The 17678-nt window shown below is 47.9% G+C and overlaps 1 protein-coding gene across 2 annotated transcripts in view; it reads right to left on the reverse strand.

Annotated features, from left to right (window-relative positions):
* Positions 1-17678, reverse strand: part of CSMD2 (CUB and Sushi multiple domains 2) — a 629134-nt gene that overhangs the window by 409921 nt on the left and 201535 nt on the right. For both annotated transcript variants that reach the window (XM_057744228.1, XM_057744218.1), the window contains exon 4: positions 3259-3453. In XM_057744228.1, coding sequence (XP_057600211.1) covers positions 3259-3453 — 195 coding nt within the window. The remainder of the gene's footprint in view (positions 1-3258; positions 3454-17678) is intronic.

Consider the following 17678-nt stretch of genomic DNA (forward strand, 5'->3'; position numbering starts at 1 on the left):
CAAGTTAGAAAGGGGGCCTGAGAGAAGGGGACTTAGGAAGGCAAGAAAGTAGATGCTAGTTTCCCCAGGCTCTGTCAAGAAGGACCGACAAGGCTGAGGCCAATACTATTGGCTGAGGAGTGCTAAATAAACACAGAGTCAAGGGGCAACTCAGATTGATTGGTTATGGCTTGCCTGTTGGAAAGGAATTCACAGCTGCCTTTGGACTCAAGCAGGAAGGGTGCTATGATCAATTAATTATGTCTGCTCTGGGGGGTGGGAAAAGAGAAAGAGAGCTATGTGCCAAGTATCTACCATCGCTCATGTAGACAGTAAAACAGATATGAGCCTGTGGGGGAGGAGGGAGCTGCTTCTCCTCGAGCTAGTCTTCTGATGATAATTACAGAAAGCCTTCCTCTAAACTTGAACCCAAGGAGAGCTACTTGTTCCAATCATTTCTCAACTCCTTGAAACGATCCTCTTAGACTTATACTTGGGTGTTCTGGGATCCATGGGATTTCAAGATGAGAGTTTCAAGAAGAAAAAAGTGGTCAAGAATGCAAAAGCCTGTTAAAAGGTCAAGGAATATAAGGGCCAAAACAATTTCCATCTGACTTGGCAACATGATGCAAAATATTAGCAGCAAAGGCTAGTCTGTAGAGGAGTAAGTGGGAGGTGAGGATAGACAAGGCTGGGTGGAGCTTTCAAGATGCTGAGCATTGCTGGTAGAATGAGGAAACCCTTCGTGATGCCAGTTTGTATAAGATGGTTAAAAATATCTATATGCATCATGATCTCAATTTATGTATATATTCATAATAGATGCATATATGCATTATGTAGTAGACAAAGCTGGAGACATAACCCTCCCAGACTTCAGACAGTACTACAAAGCTACAGTAATCAAAACAGTATGGCATTGGCACAAAAACAGACTTATGGATCAACAGAACAGAATAGAGACCCCAGAAATAAACCCACAAGCCTACAGTCAATTTGTCTTCAACAAAGGAGGCAAGAACATACAATGGAGAACAGACATTCTCTTCAGCAAATAGTGTTAGGAAAGCTGGACAGCCATATGTCAATCAATGAAGTTAGACTACTCCCTCACACCAGACACAAAAATAAACTCAAAATGGCTTAAAGACAAATATATAAGACATGAAACCATAAAACTTCTAGAAGATAATGTACACAAACCATTCTCAGACATAAATTGTACCAATGTTTTCTTAGGTCAGTCTCCCAAGGCAAAAGAAATAAAAGCAAAAATAAGCAAATAGGACCTAATTAAACTTATAAGCTTTTGCATAGCAAAGGAAACCCTCGGCAAAAATGAAAAGACAATCTACAGACTAAGAGAAAATATTATATTTGCAAATGATGCAACTGATAAGGGCTTAACTTCCAAACTATACAAACAGCTCATACAACTCAATATCAAAAAAACAAACAACCCAATCAAAAAAAATGGGCAGAAGACCTAAATAGACATTTCTCCAAAGAAGACATCCAGATGGTCAACAGGCACATGAAAAGACGCTCAACATCACTAATTATTAGAGAAATGCAAATCAAAACTACAATGAGGTATCACCTCACTGGTCAGAATGGACATTATCAAAAAGTCTACAAATAATAAATGCTGGAGAGGGTGTGGAGAAAAGGGAACCCTCCTGCACTGTTGGTGGGAATGTAAATTGGTGCAGCCACTGTGGAGAACATGATGGAGGTTCCTTAAAAAACTAAAAACAGAGTTGCCATATGATCCAACAATTCCACTCCTGGGCAAATATCTGGAGAAAACTCTAACTCAAGAAGATACATGCACCCCAATATTCATAGCAGCACTATTTACAACAGCCAAGACATGGAAGCAACCTAAATGTTCATTGACAGATGAATGAATAAAGATGTGGTATATATATTACTCAGTTATAAAAAAGAATGAATCAATGCCATCTGTATCAACATAGATGGACCTACAAATTATCATACTAAGAGAAGTCAACAGAGAAAGAAATATCATATGATATCACTTATATGTGGAATCTAAAAAAAATGATACAAACGAACTTATTTGCAAAACAGAAATGGACTCAGACATAGAACACAAACTTATGGTTATCAAAGGGGAAGCTGGGGGTGGGGGGAGAGGATAAATTAGGAGTTTGGGATTAACGTATACACACTATTATATATATAAAATTGATAAACAGCAAAGTCCTATTGTACAGCACAGGGAACTATATTCAATATCTTGCAACAACCTATAATGGAAAAGAATCTGAAAAAGTATATATATATATATATATATATATATATATATATATATACACACACACACAGACACAGACACATATATAAAACTGAATCGCTTTGCTGTACATCAGAAGCTATCACAACATTGTAAATCAACTATACTTCAATTTAAAAAAAGGAAGAAGATGGGAAGGGAATATATTAAAATCGTGGTTAAAATGGGTAAATTCTGTTTCTTTTTTATTCTCTTCTGTATTTTCTAAAATCACTTAAAATGATCATGTGATATTTTTGTCATCAGATAAGAGGCACGGGTACTTATTTTACAAATAAGCTTGGTTATTATGGGGGGCAATAAGAAATATGCTGGGAAGAGGGTGACCAGCTGTCTTGGTCTGCCTGGGACTAAGGGCATTTCCAGGATGCGAGACTTCTGCAGCTAAGAAATGGGAAAGTGCCAGGGAAACCAGGACAAGTTGGTCATCCTAGCTGGGAGGCTGAGGCCGATGTAGCATTGAAGGGAGGTGGGGTTTTTTGGGGGGCAGTGCTGGGTTAAGAGACTTTGAGCATATTTGAAGGCTGAGAGGAGGACACCATTATACAGGGAGAGAGGTTCGATTTTTAGAAAAGAGAAGAGTAATTGCCAGGATGAGGTCAGTAGGAAAGCAGCTGGGAGAGAACCATGCACAGGAGACAAGTCTGTAACAGTCAGAGAAATAATGTATATTCTGAGATAGGAGGGCAGGAGGGATGGGCAGACTAGCTAAAAATAAATTTGTTGATGGAGAGGAAGGAGATTGAGGGAGTGCACACCTGAGGACTAGGAGGTTCAGTGAGGCCTAAAAGCTCCTAGAATGCCTGGGGACCCTGAGGACCTTTGATGGCCCCCAGACATGGGGTCCCCATAGTGGGTACCCCACCTCCTGCTGGAGTGGATGGAGACCGGGTCCCACTGGAAGCTCCAGCATCTCTCCCAGATGCCACCCACCCCTCAGACCCTCCCTGCCCACCTACCTCTGCAGGAGGGCAGCGGGAAGTCCCACGTGGCACTGTTCTCAGAGCCAGCGTGGCAGGTGAGCACGGCGTGGCCCTCCAGGAAGAAGCCGGGGTTGCAGCTGTAGCGGACCTTGTCGCCGAGGTTGAAGGTTGAGCCCTGCTGGACGCCGTTGGGCAGCCGCCCGGGGTTCCCACACGTGTGGCTGGGGAGAACTGTGAGCAGAGGGAGAGACACGCAGCCCGTGAGCAGGGTTCCAGTCCTGACACTCTGCCTCCGAGTGGCACCTCCCTGGGCGACCCTCCTCCCTGGGCCTCCTTTCTTCAGTAGGACAGTGCCGCCCCCTCAAGGCCACCTGCCCCTAAGTACTTGCAGGAGTCACACGTTCTAGGAGGAGCCACACGTGCAATTTATGCCTGGACATGCAGGCTTCCTGCCTTTTCTCACGCATAGCCCTGTCTGAACCATGGGTGAGCATCGGTTAAATCCATTTCACCTGCCTTCACCAATCAAGGTCGTTTTAATTGTTGCTACAAAAGACTTGCACACCCTCCCAGTGGCACGGAGCCTAAACAAGATGTTTGCATGAATTGTTTTCCAGGAACTTGTGTCTAGTTTGAGCTGAGCCAGTTGAGACCGGATAGGACCACCAACCCTCTAACTGGGCATGCGCAAGTGTCCCCTCGGTGACCTTTTGATGTCAGAGGGCCAAAAACTCCACCCTCGGATGGTGCTAAGCAACCCCAAAACACGCAGAGGCCTGTAGCTTAGTTATGTCTGTGCAGAACGAATGATTACTGCACCTTTTTCCAATCAACTTTCCCCACGCTCCCCATGCCTCAGACCACCCTGCTTCTTTAGTCTCTATCCCAGAAATACCCTGAGCCCCTTGCCTTTGGGGAAGCCAATTTGAGACTTGTTAACCCATCTTCTCACCTGGCTGCTTTGTGAATACAATACACCCTCTCTTTGCTGCAAACCCCAGGGTCTCAGCACTTTGGCTTGCTGTGCGTTGGGCAAAACGAACCTGGTTCAGTACCAAGTCTATCCCATCACTCGAGATGCCCCAGGGAAATCACTTTAATATCTTGGGTTTGGTTATTCTGATCTCAGACTCCACTGTCCTTTCCAATAAACACCAAGGAAAGGACACAGACAGTGGCACAGAGTAGGTGTTCATTAAACCCGATGTCCTCTCTTTCATGCGTATCTTCTCTGGCAGCCAGAGTTGTACTTTGCCCAGAAGATTCAGGGGGGTTGAAGGGGTCGTTAGTGCTGGAATAGGCAGTGAGGTAGGGAGGCAAGAATCTGAGTTCTGATCAGACTGACCCATTTCAAGGGGAAAATGGGGAGCCGGAGAATACGATGTACAGTGTGCCACCTGAGCCAGAGCAATAATGGCCAGCTGCCAGTGTGCGGTCATTATGCAGAGGAAATGGTCTTGGTGAGGGTGCCTGAGCATCATGACAGCCACTCGGGAGGCAGAAAGAGAGGGCGCAGCTCCACTGTGCCCAGTTACTTGTTCAGCCTGACTCAGCTTCCCCGACCCTCTGCCTTTCTTCCTGGAGTTAGAACTGCCTGTGCCCAGAAGGTCCCATGTCCCATCATTCCACACCTCCCCATAAGGTGAGGACAAGTAGTCACAGCCATGTCCAGACTGCCATTCAGGTACCTCTCCATTAATTCATCTGGCGATGGTTTACTGGGGCCAACCCTGAGAGACCACAGAGCAGGGTGGTGGAAAGTATGGACTTTCTGAGGTGGAAAGAGCCTCAGTGCTTGGGTTCGCATCCCAGCCCGATGGCTTACTACCTGTGGGACCTTCAGCAAGTCTCGTAACCTCTCTGTGCCTCAGTTTCCTCCTTTGTGAGAGGCGGTTCACAACAGTACCTTCCTCAGGGATTGTTGTAAGAATTAAATGAGTGGAGGTATGTAAAGCACATAAAACCTGGATACAGTGAGTACCACACAAGTGAATCTAAGTTCCCAGTCCAGTGGGAGATGCGTATGATTAAAGGTATGCTAAGTGTTATGATGAGATAGGGACCAGGCAGGGGACCAGACCCAGTCAGGTGGTAGTCGGAGCCGGCTTCCTGGAACAGGTGATGTCTATGCTGAACCCTGAGAGTTTAGTAAGAATTAGCTAGGTCAAAGAGTGTTCCAGGCAGAGGAAATAGCATGCACAAAGGTCCTGAGGCCAGAGAGAACCTCAGAGCTCAGGGAGCCCAGAGTAAGAGGGTAGAGGTGGCAATGATGAGGAATAAGATGAAGAAGTAGAGACGGCCAGCTTCTCCACTTCTAGAGAGCTTCCCAGGCTCTTGCAGTACCCTCTTCCAGCCCATACTGCTGTCTTCCGGGACCCTCTCTGCCAGTTTTGCTGATCTCAGAGCCCTTAGAAAGAAGGCTCCCCCCCCCGACACCCCGCCTTCAAGGAGACAGCTTGTTGTGGAGGGAAAGGGCAGACTTTGGTACTGGCTCGATCTGGTCTGAAGCCAGGTGCTGTCACTGTCTTACTCTCTGGCCTTGAGTCATGTGACCTCTCTTAGCTTTAGTTTCCTCAACTGAGAAAGGAGGACAGTAATATCTAGGGGTTGACGAGGTTACTGATAATAACTGATGCATGGCTGGCACAGCGCCCAGCATATAGTAGGTGCTCAAGAATGGCAGATGTTATCCTTCCACTGTGCTGTAGGGCCACACAGTCCCTGGGCATATCCTGGGAGCCTAGCACAGTGTCTGGCACTTGCAGGGACATATTCGAGTGTTCATCAATTAGTCATTTGGAAGAGTTACTCATTGATGCATTAATTCCTTCATGCAACGAAAATTTATTGTAAGCCTACTGCACTCTGTGCTGGTAATATAGCAATGAACTAGACAGAAAAGGTCCCTGCCCTTAAGGGGCTTATGCTTTTGTGAGAGAAGGATCTTAAAGGCTGAAGAGCTCTTCCCTGCCCTTTCTCTACTCTGACAAGTGAGATGACCCAGACAAAAGGACTGACCTCAATCACCCTGTCTATTAGCCTAGCTTAGAATAGTCCTTGGGCTGCTGGATACCTTGGCATTTCCCATGATCCCACAGTGCTGGCTTCCTTGGCGTTTCCCATGATCCTGTGCTGCTGGCCACAGTGGAGGCAGAGGCTGTGATGTGTGTTTGTGAGAGCTGGGGGTGGGAGGGGCAGGTCAGGTAAACATTTGGAGAAGAAAGCAAGCCAAGGTGAGGGGAGGGAGCCAACCGGGGAAATGGGCTGAGAACTGGTGTAGAACTAACGTTTCATTTTCCACAACGAGACGCAAAGACCCAATTTAATTAAATTACTAATGTCAAATTTTTAATGAACCTGTTTCTGCTTTGGGCTTTCTTTCTTTGAAATTAATGACTGGAACGTCACTATAAATAAAATCCGATTCTTTTTAAAAAGTCACTCTCAAACGCTCGTTGCTCTTTACTTAATGAGCTGTTTATAACCAGACCACTTTGACCCGGCACCTCCACTGGGATTTGGGTGTGATGAGTGGGGGCTCATTTTCAACCCCACCTCCTTTTTTATCTTGAGCTTTGCTCCCAACAGGCCACACAGGGAATGGAGAGAGGGCAGACGTTCGCCTCAGAGAGGCCTGGATTCAAATCTCAGCTCATTCACCTCTAGCTGAGTGATTTTGAGCCATAAACTTTACCTCTCTAGGCTTCAGTTCTTCACCTAAAACTAAGGATAGTTTCTGTTTCTTCCTATGGGGTGAGGGGGTGAATTGTATTAGTTTCCTAGGGCTGCTATAGCAAAGTACCACAAACTGGGTGGCTTAAAACAACAGACATTTATTGCCTCACAGTTATGGAGGCTACAAGTCCAAGACCAAGGTGTCGCCAGGATCATGATCCCTCCAAAACTTGTAGAGGTCACCTTGTCTCTTTTTAGCTTCTGGTGGTTTTCTAGCAATCTCTGATGTTCCTTGGCTTGTCCGTGCATCCGTCCAATCCTTCACCTTCAGTTGGCATTCTCCCTCTGTGTCTCTGTGTCCAAATTTCACCTTTTTATAAGGACACCCATCGAATTGGATTAGGACACACCCTATTGGAACTTCCCTGGTGGTCCAGTGGTATAGAATCCATCTTCCAATATAGGGGATGGGGGTTTGATCGCTCAAGTAAGGGAACTAAGATCCCACATGCTGCAGGGCAGCTAAGCTTGAGTGCCACAACTACTGAGCCCATGCACTTCAACTGGAGAGCCCACATGCCCACAAGCTACATAGTCCAAGAGCTCTGGAACCCGTGCCCCACAATTACGGAGAAGCCTGTGTGCCACAACGAAGAGCCCGCGTGCTGCAACTAAGACCTGACGCAGCCAAAAAGAAAGAAAAAGAAAGAAAGAAAGGAAGGAAGGAAGGAAGGAAGGAAGGAAGGAAGGAAGGAAGGAAGGAAGAAAGAAAGAAAAAGAAAAGAAAGAAAAGAAAGAAAGAAAGAAAGAAAGAAAGAAAGAAAGAAAGGAAGGAAGAAAGAAAGGAAGAAAAAGAAAGAAAGAAAAAAGAAATTTTAAAAAAGGACACACCCTAATGGCCTCATCTTAACTTCATCATCTGCAAAGTCTCTATTTCCAAATAAGGACATATCCACAGGTACTGGTGTTAGGTCTTCAGCATAAACTCATGACAGGGCTGTTGTACAGATTAAATAAACCTAGATTTATAATACTCACCATTGAGTTCCTGGTATGTTTTGCACCCTGGGCTACAAATTCATTTTACTTAATCCTCAAAACAATCACGTGTGATACCTATTATCCTCATTTTACAGATAAAACAAAATGGAGTCACAGAAAGCTTAAGTAACTTCCCAAAGGCCGCAGAGCTAGAAAATGGCAGAGCTAGGTTGTGAAACTAGGTCTTTCTGGCTCCGTCCTTCCGCACTTTTAATTTTGGAATACAATACGACTTCTGACAGAGACAGTGCCCAGCATCCAGTGGGTGCTTAATGTTCCCTTCCTCCCTTCATTATTCTAGACCCTGAGACAGAATGAAGGGTGATTACCTGATTGTCCGGATTTGTCTGTCTTTTCTTCTCCAGTCTGATTTGCCAATCTTGTACTTTTCAATAATGTCAAGGGCAACATTGAAAGTGTGGTCTTTTGTAATGTGTCTGATGCACAACTTGCTGGACAGACAGAGATGGGAGATAAGCCGCAAAGCCAGACTTTCTAAGGCACAGCGTTCTTTGATTTCTGGATTCTGCCCATGTGTTTTTTTGGCACAGATATTATAACTGTTCATGCTCTCCTGTCTATAAAACTTCGCTTTGATTGCTTATAAAATGAAGAGTGGGATATTTACATCCAAGGCAGCCCAGAACAATATTATTAAAGCTGTGTCTGACATTGAACAATTCCATTGTAGATTAGCTGTGGGGAATTTTGTCCATTCTACAAAGCCTGGCTCTTGCCAATCAACACGATATTCTCAGTGATTGTCTGACAATGAATCTCCTTTGTGGTTGGAGTGCAGCAAAAGCTACATCATGCCTTCTTTCATTTTTAATTTGAGACTTTATTTCCCGTATTATAATGAAGAGTCGTTTATGCTCTCTGGACAAGCACCCTCCATATGTTTTGATTTCTTATCTTCCATCAAGTAACTTGTTTCATCTCCATGGCCATACGGTTGATACAAAGTGGCAGGATGGCTGGGAGAAACCATACAGGAGTGGGTATGGGCAGGGGAGGAAAGACTAAGACCCATTATCTTTCAAGCACCTACTGCATCACACATTATCTTAGTTAATCCTTAAAACTGCCTTGCTTTTTAGCTGTTTGACCTTGTAAGCATAAGGATGACACTTATTATGTGTCATCCTCATTGTCAAGTGCTTTGTATATATTTCCATCCCAAAGGATTGTCTATACTTATTGTCTCCACTTCCTCTCCTCCCATCTACACCCGACATAGTATATAGTTGCGACATTGGTTTGTTTATTGTTTGTCTCACTCTGCTACAATATAAGTTCCATGAAGACAGACATCTTTAAAATCTGTTTTGTTCCCTTCTGTGCCCCAGTTCCTAGAACAGCGCCTAGGACTGTGCCTGTTGTATAATAATACCTTGATAAGAGTTTACTGAGTGACTTGATCTTACTTAATCCTCCCAATAACCCATGGAGAGAGGGGCTATTATCCCTTGTTGAGATAAGCGTGATTGCCAGAGGGGTTGGAGCACTACCCAAGGCCCCATGGCTCACTGGGGGTACAGCTGGGTGTCCACAGCAGTGCCTGGCTGCTGAGCCCATGTACTTTCCACCTGTTCTAGGCCATGCTTGCACTGACCATTCCACATAGGGTCCACGGTGGCTGGTGTACTTTGAATCACCCTCATAGGGGACTCACACTCATTTTCCTCACGGGGATGACTTGGGGTGTCAACCAGGTAAGTCAGCTCCTAGCCTGAGCCTGTACATTTCCTGCTACCTGTCAATCAAACAAAGGCAGGGGTGGTAGGACCTCAGGTGGGGTAAGCCAACCATGAGTCCACAGGACCCTGTCCTGCCAAGCCTCTCCCTGCCCAGCATCTGGCATAAGCTCTCCACCTTGAGCCTGTTCTCTTGGCTCACGTTTGCAATTTTGCAACCTTCAGCATCAGGGTCACATGGGGAGTTTTTATAAAGATACCAATGCCTAGACCTGTCCCCAAACCTACTGAAGCAGAATTTCAGAGGGAGAGCCTGAGCTTCTCTGGGTGACTGTAGAGCAGAGCTGAAATTGAGAACCACTCAAGGTAACCTATTCATGTCGGTTATTCCATTAGCCCAGTTGGGTTATCTCTCTGAGCTGTGAACTGTTCAATTTCCAGCACCTTTCTTGTTACTGGGCTGTGACTTCTGGGAGCAGCAAGCCTGGCATCTCCCCGGGACGTCGCCGTCCTCCATAAATCACACTTGCCCTCTCCTTCCTTCTCATTTGAAGATCCTCATCATCTCTCCCCTGGACTTCTGCACCCAGCTCTGATCTCCCTGCTGCTGGCGCTGGCCCCTCCAATGCATTGTCTGCACTGATGCTGGAGTGAGCTTTCTAGAATGCCAAATTCACCATGGCACTGCCCTGTTCCCCCACTGGAGCACACGTGCCAAAAGCAGGTTCCCTACCACCAAGGTGCGCAGGCAAATGCTGGTCCTCTGGTCTTTTGCATGATGAATGGAAGAATACATAATGATTTGAAAGATTAACCAAAATAAATAAAAGGAAAGAAAAAAGAAAACCATGAGAACTCTCCTATTGCTGTCAGGATAAATCACATCTCAGGCTCACACAGCCCCATCCTTCCATAATCTGACCCCTGCTGACATTTGCTGCCTTACCTCCTGCTCCCCCAATCTTGCCACGCCCCCAACTTCCTCTGTGAAGGCTTCTTTGATACCTGCAGTGTCTTGTATAAACTGGAAAACCCCAGGAGAAGACATTCTGATAGAATGCAAATTCAAGTATAATGTCATTGGCAACCAGCTCCCAGAATCCTGGAACTCCCAGCCCATTAACTACACAGGCTCGCTCTGGTCATTTGGTTAATTTCACAATCTCACAGGCCCACATTTTACATGATTGGATTTTTTGGACCCCACTTGCAGAATTAAGTCGGGGTTTTACTTGCACTTCAATTCCTGCACTTGTCATATGACATTACAATTCAATCATTCATTAATTTACAACACCCTGGCCTCCAAACGGGAGCTAAGCCTGCCTGTAATTGTTTGTTTAGGTGTCTATTTTCATCTCTGGACTTCCCTGAGGGGGAGGAATGACATATTCTTTATTTATCTAGTGTTTGATTTAATGCCTGGCAGGAAGGGAGTACCCTGATAGGATGTGTTGAATGTATATATATATATATATATATATATATATATATATATACACACACACACACATTCAAGACATATACATACACACACAACATATATATACACACACATACACACACACATAATTTATACTATATGCATATAAAAATATGCATTATATATAGGGGGCAACAAAGTAAAGCACGGTTGGCCAGCTTTTTCTGTGAAGAACCAGAGAGTAAATACTTCTGGCCTTGCTTAATGGCCTCTTGTCCCAATGATTCAGCTTTTCCACTGTGCTACAAAAGCAGCCTTAGCCAATACATATTCCAGCCAAGCTTTACTTATAAAACAGGTCCCCAGCCCATGGGCCACAGTTTGGTACCCCTGAGCTCCTGTTGATTCAGTTATGTACTTATCCCAGGTTACAACCTCAGGAACCTTCTCCCATAATAGAGAAAGAGAGCTAAGAAAAGACCAGTTTTGCTGGGAGTCAAGGATGGGAAGGGGCTGTGAGGAAAGGGGAAGTGGGCTGCACAGGGGAGAGTCTAGGATAGAAGGAGACTGACAGGAAGGGGACAGGGGGAAGACAGGCAGTTGGCACCTGAGGACTGAGACCAAAATCAGGTTTCCTTTCCCCTTCGATGTGGCCCTGGGGACAGGGCGCACTGTGCTGGCTGCAGGGAAGGGCTTGTGCGTACGTGGTCAGTCCCGCTCTTTCCCATTAAAATAGAATTTACAGTAGTGCTCAGAGCTACTCTTTAGGTTGGTATTTACGAATCCCATTTTACCCAAAAGAGCTGAATTTAGAGAGCTGAAGGGCCATGCAGCTAGTTGCAATAATAATAATAGTCAACTTTCAGGTGTTCAATATGAGCTGGGCACTCTGCACAGTGCTTTACCTGGACTCTATTATCTCATCTTACCCTGCCACCAGGTACTCTGAGTGTTGCCTTTCGGGGGGCAGGAAAATGATGAATGATGGAGCTACTCTGATCCAGTGTCACACGGCTAGCTGGGATTAGGGCCAGGGTTGAAACTCAAGCTGTTTGACCTCAGCGCCTGTGTCCTAATCAGGCTGGAACCTTGATCTTGAAGGCCTGTGTCTGTTTCACTGCTTTCCCAGCATGGAGGTAGTGCTCTGGGCACCCGCACAGTCCCCCTCCTTGCCAGGCCTAGAGCACGCCCGACCCACACCCAGTCAGACCCCTCGTTGGCCCCATCCCCTGACCCCAACTACCTGGGGCTGAACAGACATTCGTCATCCCACCAGCAGGGGCCACAGAGGGGCTGTCAGGGAATATTCCTTGATGCTTCATAACCACAGGGCCTCACGGCCTTCCCTCTTTCACCTGAGGTTCTTTAGAAGCAACACCAAAAAGGTTACCTCCTAGGCCCCAGAAGACAGTTGCCAGTTAAAATCCAGGGCACCCAGTTAAATTTGAATTTCAGAGAAACACAAATTCTGTTTTAGTGTGAGTATGTCCCATGCAACATTTGGGATATACCTATACTAAAAATTATTTGTTATTTGAAATTCAAATTTAACTGGGCATCTTGGATCTTAATTTGCCAATTTCATCAACTCTGTTTCAGAGGGGAGTATTCTCTACATCAGTAACTTCAGCTTCTTAAGGAACTGGGGTTTCTCTGGGGAAAAGGGGAAGAGGACAAGGAGAGAGATAGCCTGGCTTTAAGGAACTCAACATTGAACCAGAGGAGAGGCTGCAGAGAGGAAAGTTCAGAGCCCTGAGGGGTTGAGGCCTGCGGAAGTTTAGGGTCTAGCAGGATTACAGGGGAGCAGTGAGCTGTGCTGCCTCCTCCTTCCCACCATCACTCTCTAAAGGAAGCTCCATGTGTTATTCTGCACCCACTTGTCCTCTCTCGTTTCAGGAGACTGTGGCATGCCTTAGCCCCTCTGATGAACAGCTTTAGGCTAGCACAAGGTCCTCTGTGATGCAGCTTCTATTGACCTCTGCAACCCCGAGCCCCACTGTCCCCTGCTTAGCCCTCCCTGCCCCCATCACACTCCAGCCCTGGGATTCTCCACCTTGTCTAGAGAGACCAGTGCATGGAGCATCAGTGGTACCCTATGGGCAACACAGCAAACTACTGTCAGTATTACGCTTAGAATAACTAACCATGCAATTTGGGGCTAAATTTGATTAACTGCAGAATGACGCCTAGAAATGTTTCCCAAAGTACATTCCATAAAACACAAGCTAAGAAACAAATTTCATGAGAAAAGCATTCAGCGCGTCACGGAACTTTGAAAAATGCGGCAGAAATTCTCTCCTTTGGAAGAAACCAATGTTTACAAGCTTATCTCAGAGGTTCTGCAGGAGAGAAACCTGTTTAACCTTGCTTCAGCCAGAATCTCCAAAAATTTGACTATAGAATCTCATCTCTCCTTTTTTTTGTTTGTTTTTCCTCAGAAACACCTATTAGCTTCTGAATCGTTCTGTGGAACACACTCTGGGAATTGCTAGATTCTAGATAAGATAAACCTGAGTTCCTTTGTTTTCCTTATTAATCATTATAATAGCAATGATAGTTGACATTCATGCAGACCTTTCCAAGATAACACGCATTCTTTTTACAAACACATCTCCCTTCAGCACATCCAAACCTATGTTTTCCTGTGGGCTGGGGTGGCCAGTAGCTTCGGGGATTGGGATCAATTCTTACCAAAGAAGCCAACATCACTTCCAGTAGAGAGCAGTCTGTGTTACAGAAGGGCAAAGGCATAAGTTCTTCCTTTTCATCTGACAAATTTTATAGCAGGGTGCGGTTTCTGCCTGGCTGGGGCAGAATTATCCCTGACCTGCTGGGCCCAGGCTTCCAGAGGTTTGTGGCTAGGGTCAGCCAGGTCTGGTCCTCAGCCCTGCCCAGCTGCAGACAGGAAGTCATGAATCCTGAACCAATCCTAGCAAAGGGGCTCGAAGAGGAGGCAGTGACCTGGGTTGACTGCAGGTCCTGTTGTGAAGCTGGGACTTCTAACCCTGGGTGAGGCTGCCCATAAGAAAGGTCATCCTAACTCTAGCTGGGGTTACCCTACCGGCTGCATAAGTGGCCTTGCTTTTCCCTTAACCTCTCTCAGATTCTGCAGCCCCCTCCCCAAGGCTAAGTCTTAGCTCCTCATATCCCGCTGGCCAGCAGGGAAGGGCTGTCTCGGTGCATCATTTGGGATGCCCATGGCGATATCCCGCCTGCCAACTCCAGCCCTGTTGACACAGAGCCCCAGGGCCCCTGTTTCCTCCACGTGGCCCCCTGTCCAGGGCCAGGAACCCCCAGCATACCTCGCAGCGCCTCTCTTTTTAAGGCAAGAGACAGTTTAACTCACATCCCGCGGGAAGAAGCACAATATTCCAAAGGCTCCAGAACCCTCGGCTTCCTGCTCTTTAAAAAGAACTAGACAGAGGGGCCTGCAGAAGAGCTGAGAAGTGAGGCTTCCAGCCACCATCATCCACCCATGTCTTGTACCTTCCGCAAAGGATGGGGGAATTGAGGGACAGGTGCATCCGAGTCCCCATGGGATCTCTGTAAACCCTCCTCATCCTCACTTTGCTTCATCATCAGCACCATCACTTACTGACCACTTGTATGGACCACCTCTGCGTTGAACCCTGTCTCATTTAATCCACATAACAATAACGAAACTGAGGTTCAGAGAGAGTAAGTTGCTGGCATTCACATGACTAGAGCTGGGGGAGCTGGGAAGTATGCCCAGTCGGACTGACTCCTGCACCTTCTTTCTTAGCTGCTGCATTCCAGCGCAGAGGCAGAGGAGTCTGAGAAGTTGGCTTCAAGGCCCCATTTCTTGCAGGTCCCCCCATGGGGCCAAAGATGGTGCCTGGTGTACATTTTACAGCTTGAGAATCAGGAACAGGGAGGAAGGAAAGGCCCGGCCTCTTGCTTGTCCGTTTATTTTTGCTCCTCTCTTGAGCCCAACCTCTGACGTCTCCAAAGGCTTCTTAGATGCCCCAGTGCAGGTGGGGACCATCCGTCCAGGTCCTCCAGGGTCAGGAGGCAGGAGGGAGGACAGGCTCTGCCCAGGGAAGCTCCTTACTTGAGGGGCCCCACGCTCTCTCACATGGAAACAGACACAACCTTTCACAGCCGACAGGTGCAAATCCAACCATTCTGATACTCACCTTCCCACACACACGCCAGCATGTACACACACTCACCTACATCCTCATACACAAACATGCATATGCAAAACCAGCCCTCCAGAATGCATCTGTACCAGCTCTTGCATTCACACATATGACAACAGACATAATACCTTCTCTTCCCCCCCGCCGCCCCCGACACACACACAACCCATGTTTATGTAGCAAAATAACGATCCCCTTCTGGAGAGCCTCTGTTGGGCCAATGACCGTCTCTCACCAAGGTTAATGACCCTTTTCTACACCCAGAGCACCTCCTGGAAGCCTGTGCCCCTCTCCCACCATCTCAGGGGCCTCCCTGGCACCTGCGTTTAAGCTTTTGTCACTGGGGGCACAGTATGACGTGTGGGGGTGGGAGTGGGGTGCAGACCTGACCCTGGAGGCTCTTCACGGCTGTCGGCTCAGGCCGTGGTCTACGAGGTGGGTGGCAAGGCCCACTGGGGTCCAGGAGGCACAGAGCGTCGTGAGTCAGAGAAGGGCTCCGGCGTCCCACAGACGTGGGTTTGAATTTACCCCCGCCCCTCCTAGCTGGGGATTAGCAGCTGTGACACGAGAGGCAACAGAGTGCACTGGTTAGCAGAGGGGACTCTGGAGGTAGATGGTCTGGGTTCAAATCCCAACTCTGTTACCTCACGCGCAAGTTACTTCACCTCCTGCACCTTCAGTTTCCTCACCAGGAAATGGGGGTCATAACACTTGCAGGAAGGGGGACCCCCGCTAGGGCCCAAGAATGGGCTCCTGTCTAACACTCAGAAATAAATTGTCCAAGGAGACACACAACGAAGCAAGAGGCTTTGTTCTTAGGGGAAACACTGACCGAAACCGCCCATCTGGCCAGGCCAAGACTAATAATGTGCGTGAGTTATTTTACAACAGAATCCTGGTCAGGAGCACAGAACTAACAAGCCACCACCAACAGGAAGAACGCGGGAAAGATCAAAAAAGACGCCAGTCCACGTGTCCTACTCACCTCCCAGAATTCTCCCTCCCGGAGTCCATCTTGGCTGAGAGACGCACGCACCACCGGAAAGGACCCTACGTCAGAGTGATTGGCCAGAGACAACCTGGAAACCCGCCCCATCACCATAAAACCTGACACTGCAAGCCACGTGGCAGAGCTGTCCTCCTGGGTCGCCTTACCCTCCTGCCCTCCACCCAGGTGCTCCTTCCCAATGAGATCTCTTGCTTTGCCAGCATGTGTGTCTCCTTGGATAATTCATTTCCGAGTGTTAGACAAGGGCCAACTCTTGGCCCCGGGAAGGGGTTCCCCTTCCTGCAACATAACGGCACCCAGCTCAGAGAGCCGTTGAGAGAATGAAGTAAGATAAACCAGGCAAAGGGCTTATCTCAGTGTCTGGCACATGGTACATGCTTGATAAATTTTGGATGTGATTATATATATAAGTCCCCAGAGCTCCCTGGGAGAAGATACCAGGGTGGTAAGAAAGAGAAGAAGCTGGGGGTCATAGCTGGAGAGAGCAGACGGGCCCCAGGAGCTGGAACATGGAACGCCATCCAGGCAGGGGTATCCCTGGGACCCACATGGCTTTTACAGAGCCAGGCAGGGCCCTGCTGCTTCCCGTCCGAAAGGCCTCCCCTGAATCCTAATAAGAGTAATTTGTAAATGGTCCTACCAAGCTCCAAAGCACCAAGAGAGATGCAGACAACACAGAGGCCCAGGAGGTGACAAACGCAGGTCTGGGACCCTGCCCCTCTCCTCCCCGCCCTGTGCCGCCCACCCGCCCTCGGCACCCAGCCTCAGGGATGATGGGAAGGAATCGCTCAGAGCCCTTTCCTGGAAGAGGCATTCGGGGTGGTCCTGGCAGAGAAGGGAGGGCGTTGCAGGTAGACGGGCTGGCGCACGTCCAGGAGCACCCAGCCCCCACGTGTGTTTCAGGCCCTTGTCCTCGTGTGACTGATTCCTAAATCCACCTCAGTCAGAGTCCCAGCCCAGACCCTCCTCTGACCACAGACCCAAGTCTCAGCACCTCCGGGCTTCTCCCAGTGGAAGCCTGACCCCCGCCTCAAGCTGCATTCCGCACACCTGAACTCCCGGCCTCGTCCCCGGGCACCTGTCCCCCGGGTTCCCAGAGCCTGACACTGTGCTGGGGCCCGTCCAGCCCACTCAGTCTCTTGAGTCGGCGTCCCTTCATCTCTCCAATCTGACCCCCTCCCCAGACCGCTCCTAACGCCCAGGGCCCTGCCCCATCTCACCTTCTTTTCGGGGACTTGGAGACAGTGCCCTCCTCTTCCCAGTCCAACCCATTCCCTGAACAGCTCCTGGGATCACAGCACTTCCCTCTGGAGGCCCTGTGGTGGCTCCCCATCTCTTCCAGGTGGGCTTCAGATCCCTGGAATGTCACTCAAATCCTCCACAAGCTGGCCCGGCCCCTGCCTCCATCCTCAGCCCCCACGGTCTCCCTCACACCCACTGTTCCTGCA

Source organism: Hippopotamus amphibius, chromosome 1, assembly GCF_030028045.1.
Source record: "Hippopotamus amphibius kiboko isolate mHipAmp2 chromosome 1, mHipAmp2.hap2, whole genome shotgun sequence".
Lineage (NCBI taxonomy): Eukaryota > Metazoa > Chordata > Mammalia > Artiodactyla > Hippopotamidae > Hippopotamus > Hippopotamus amphibius.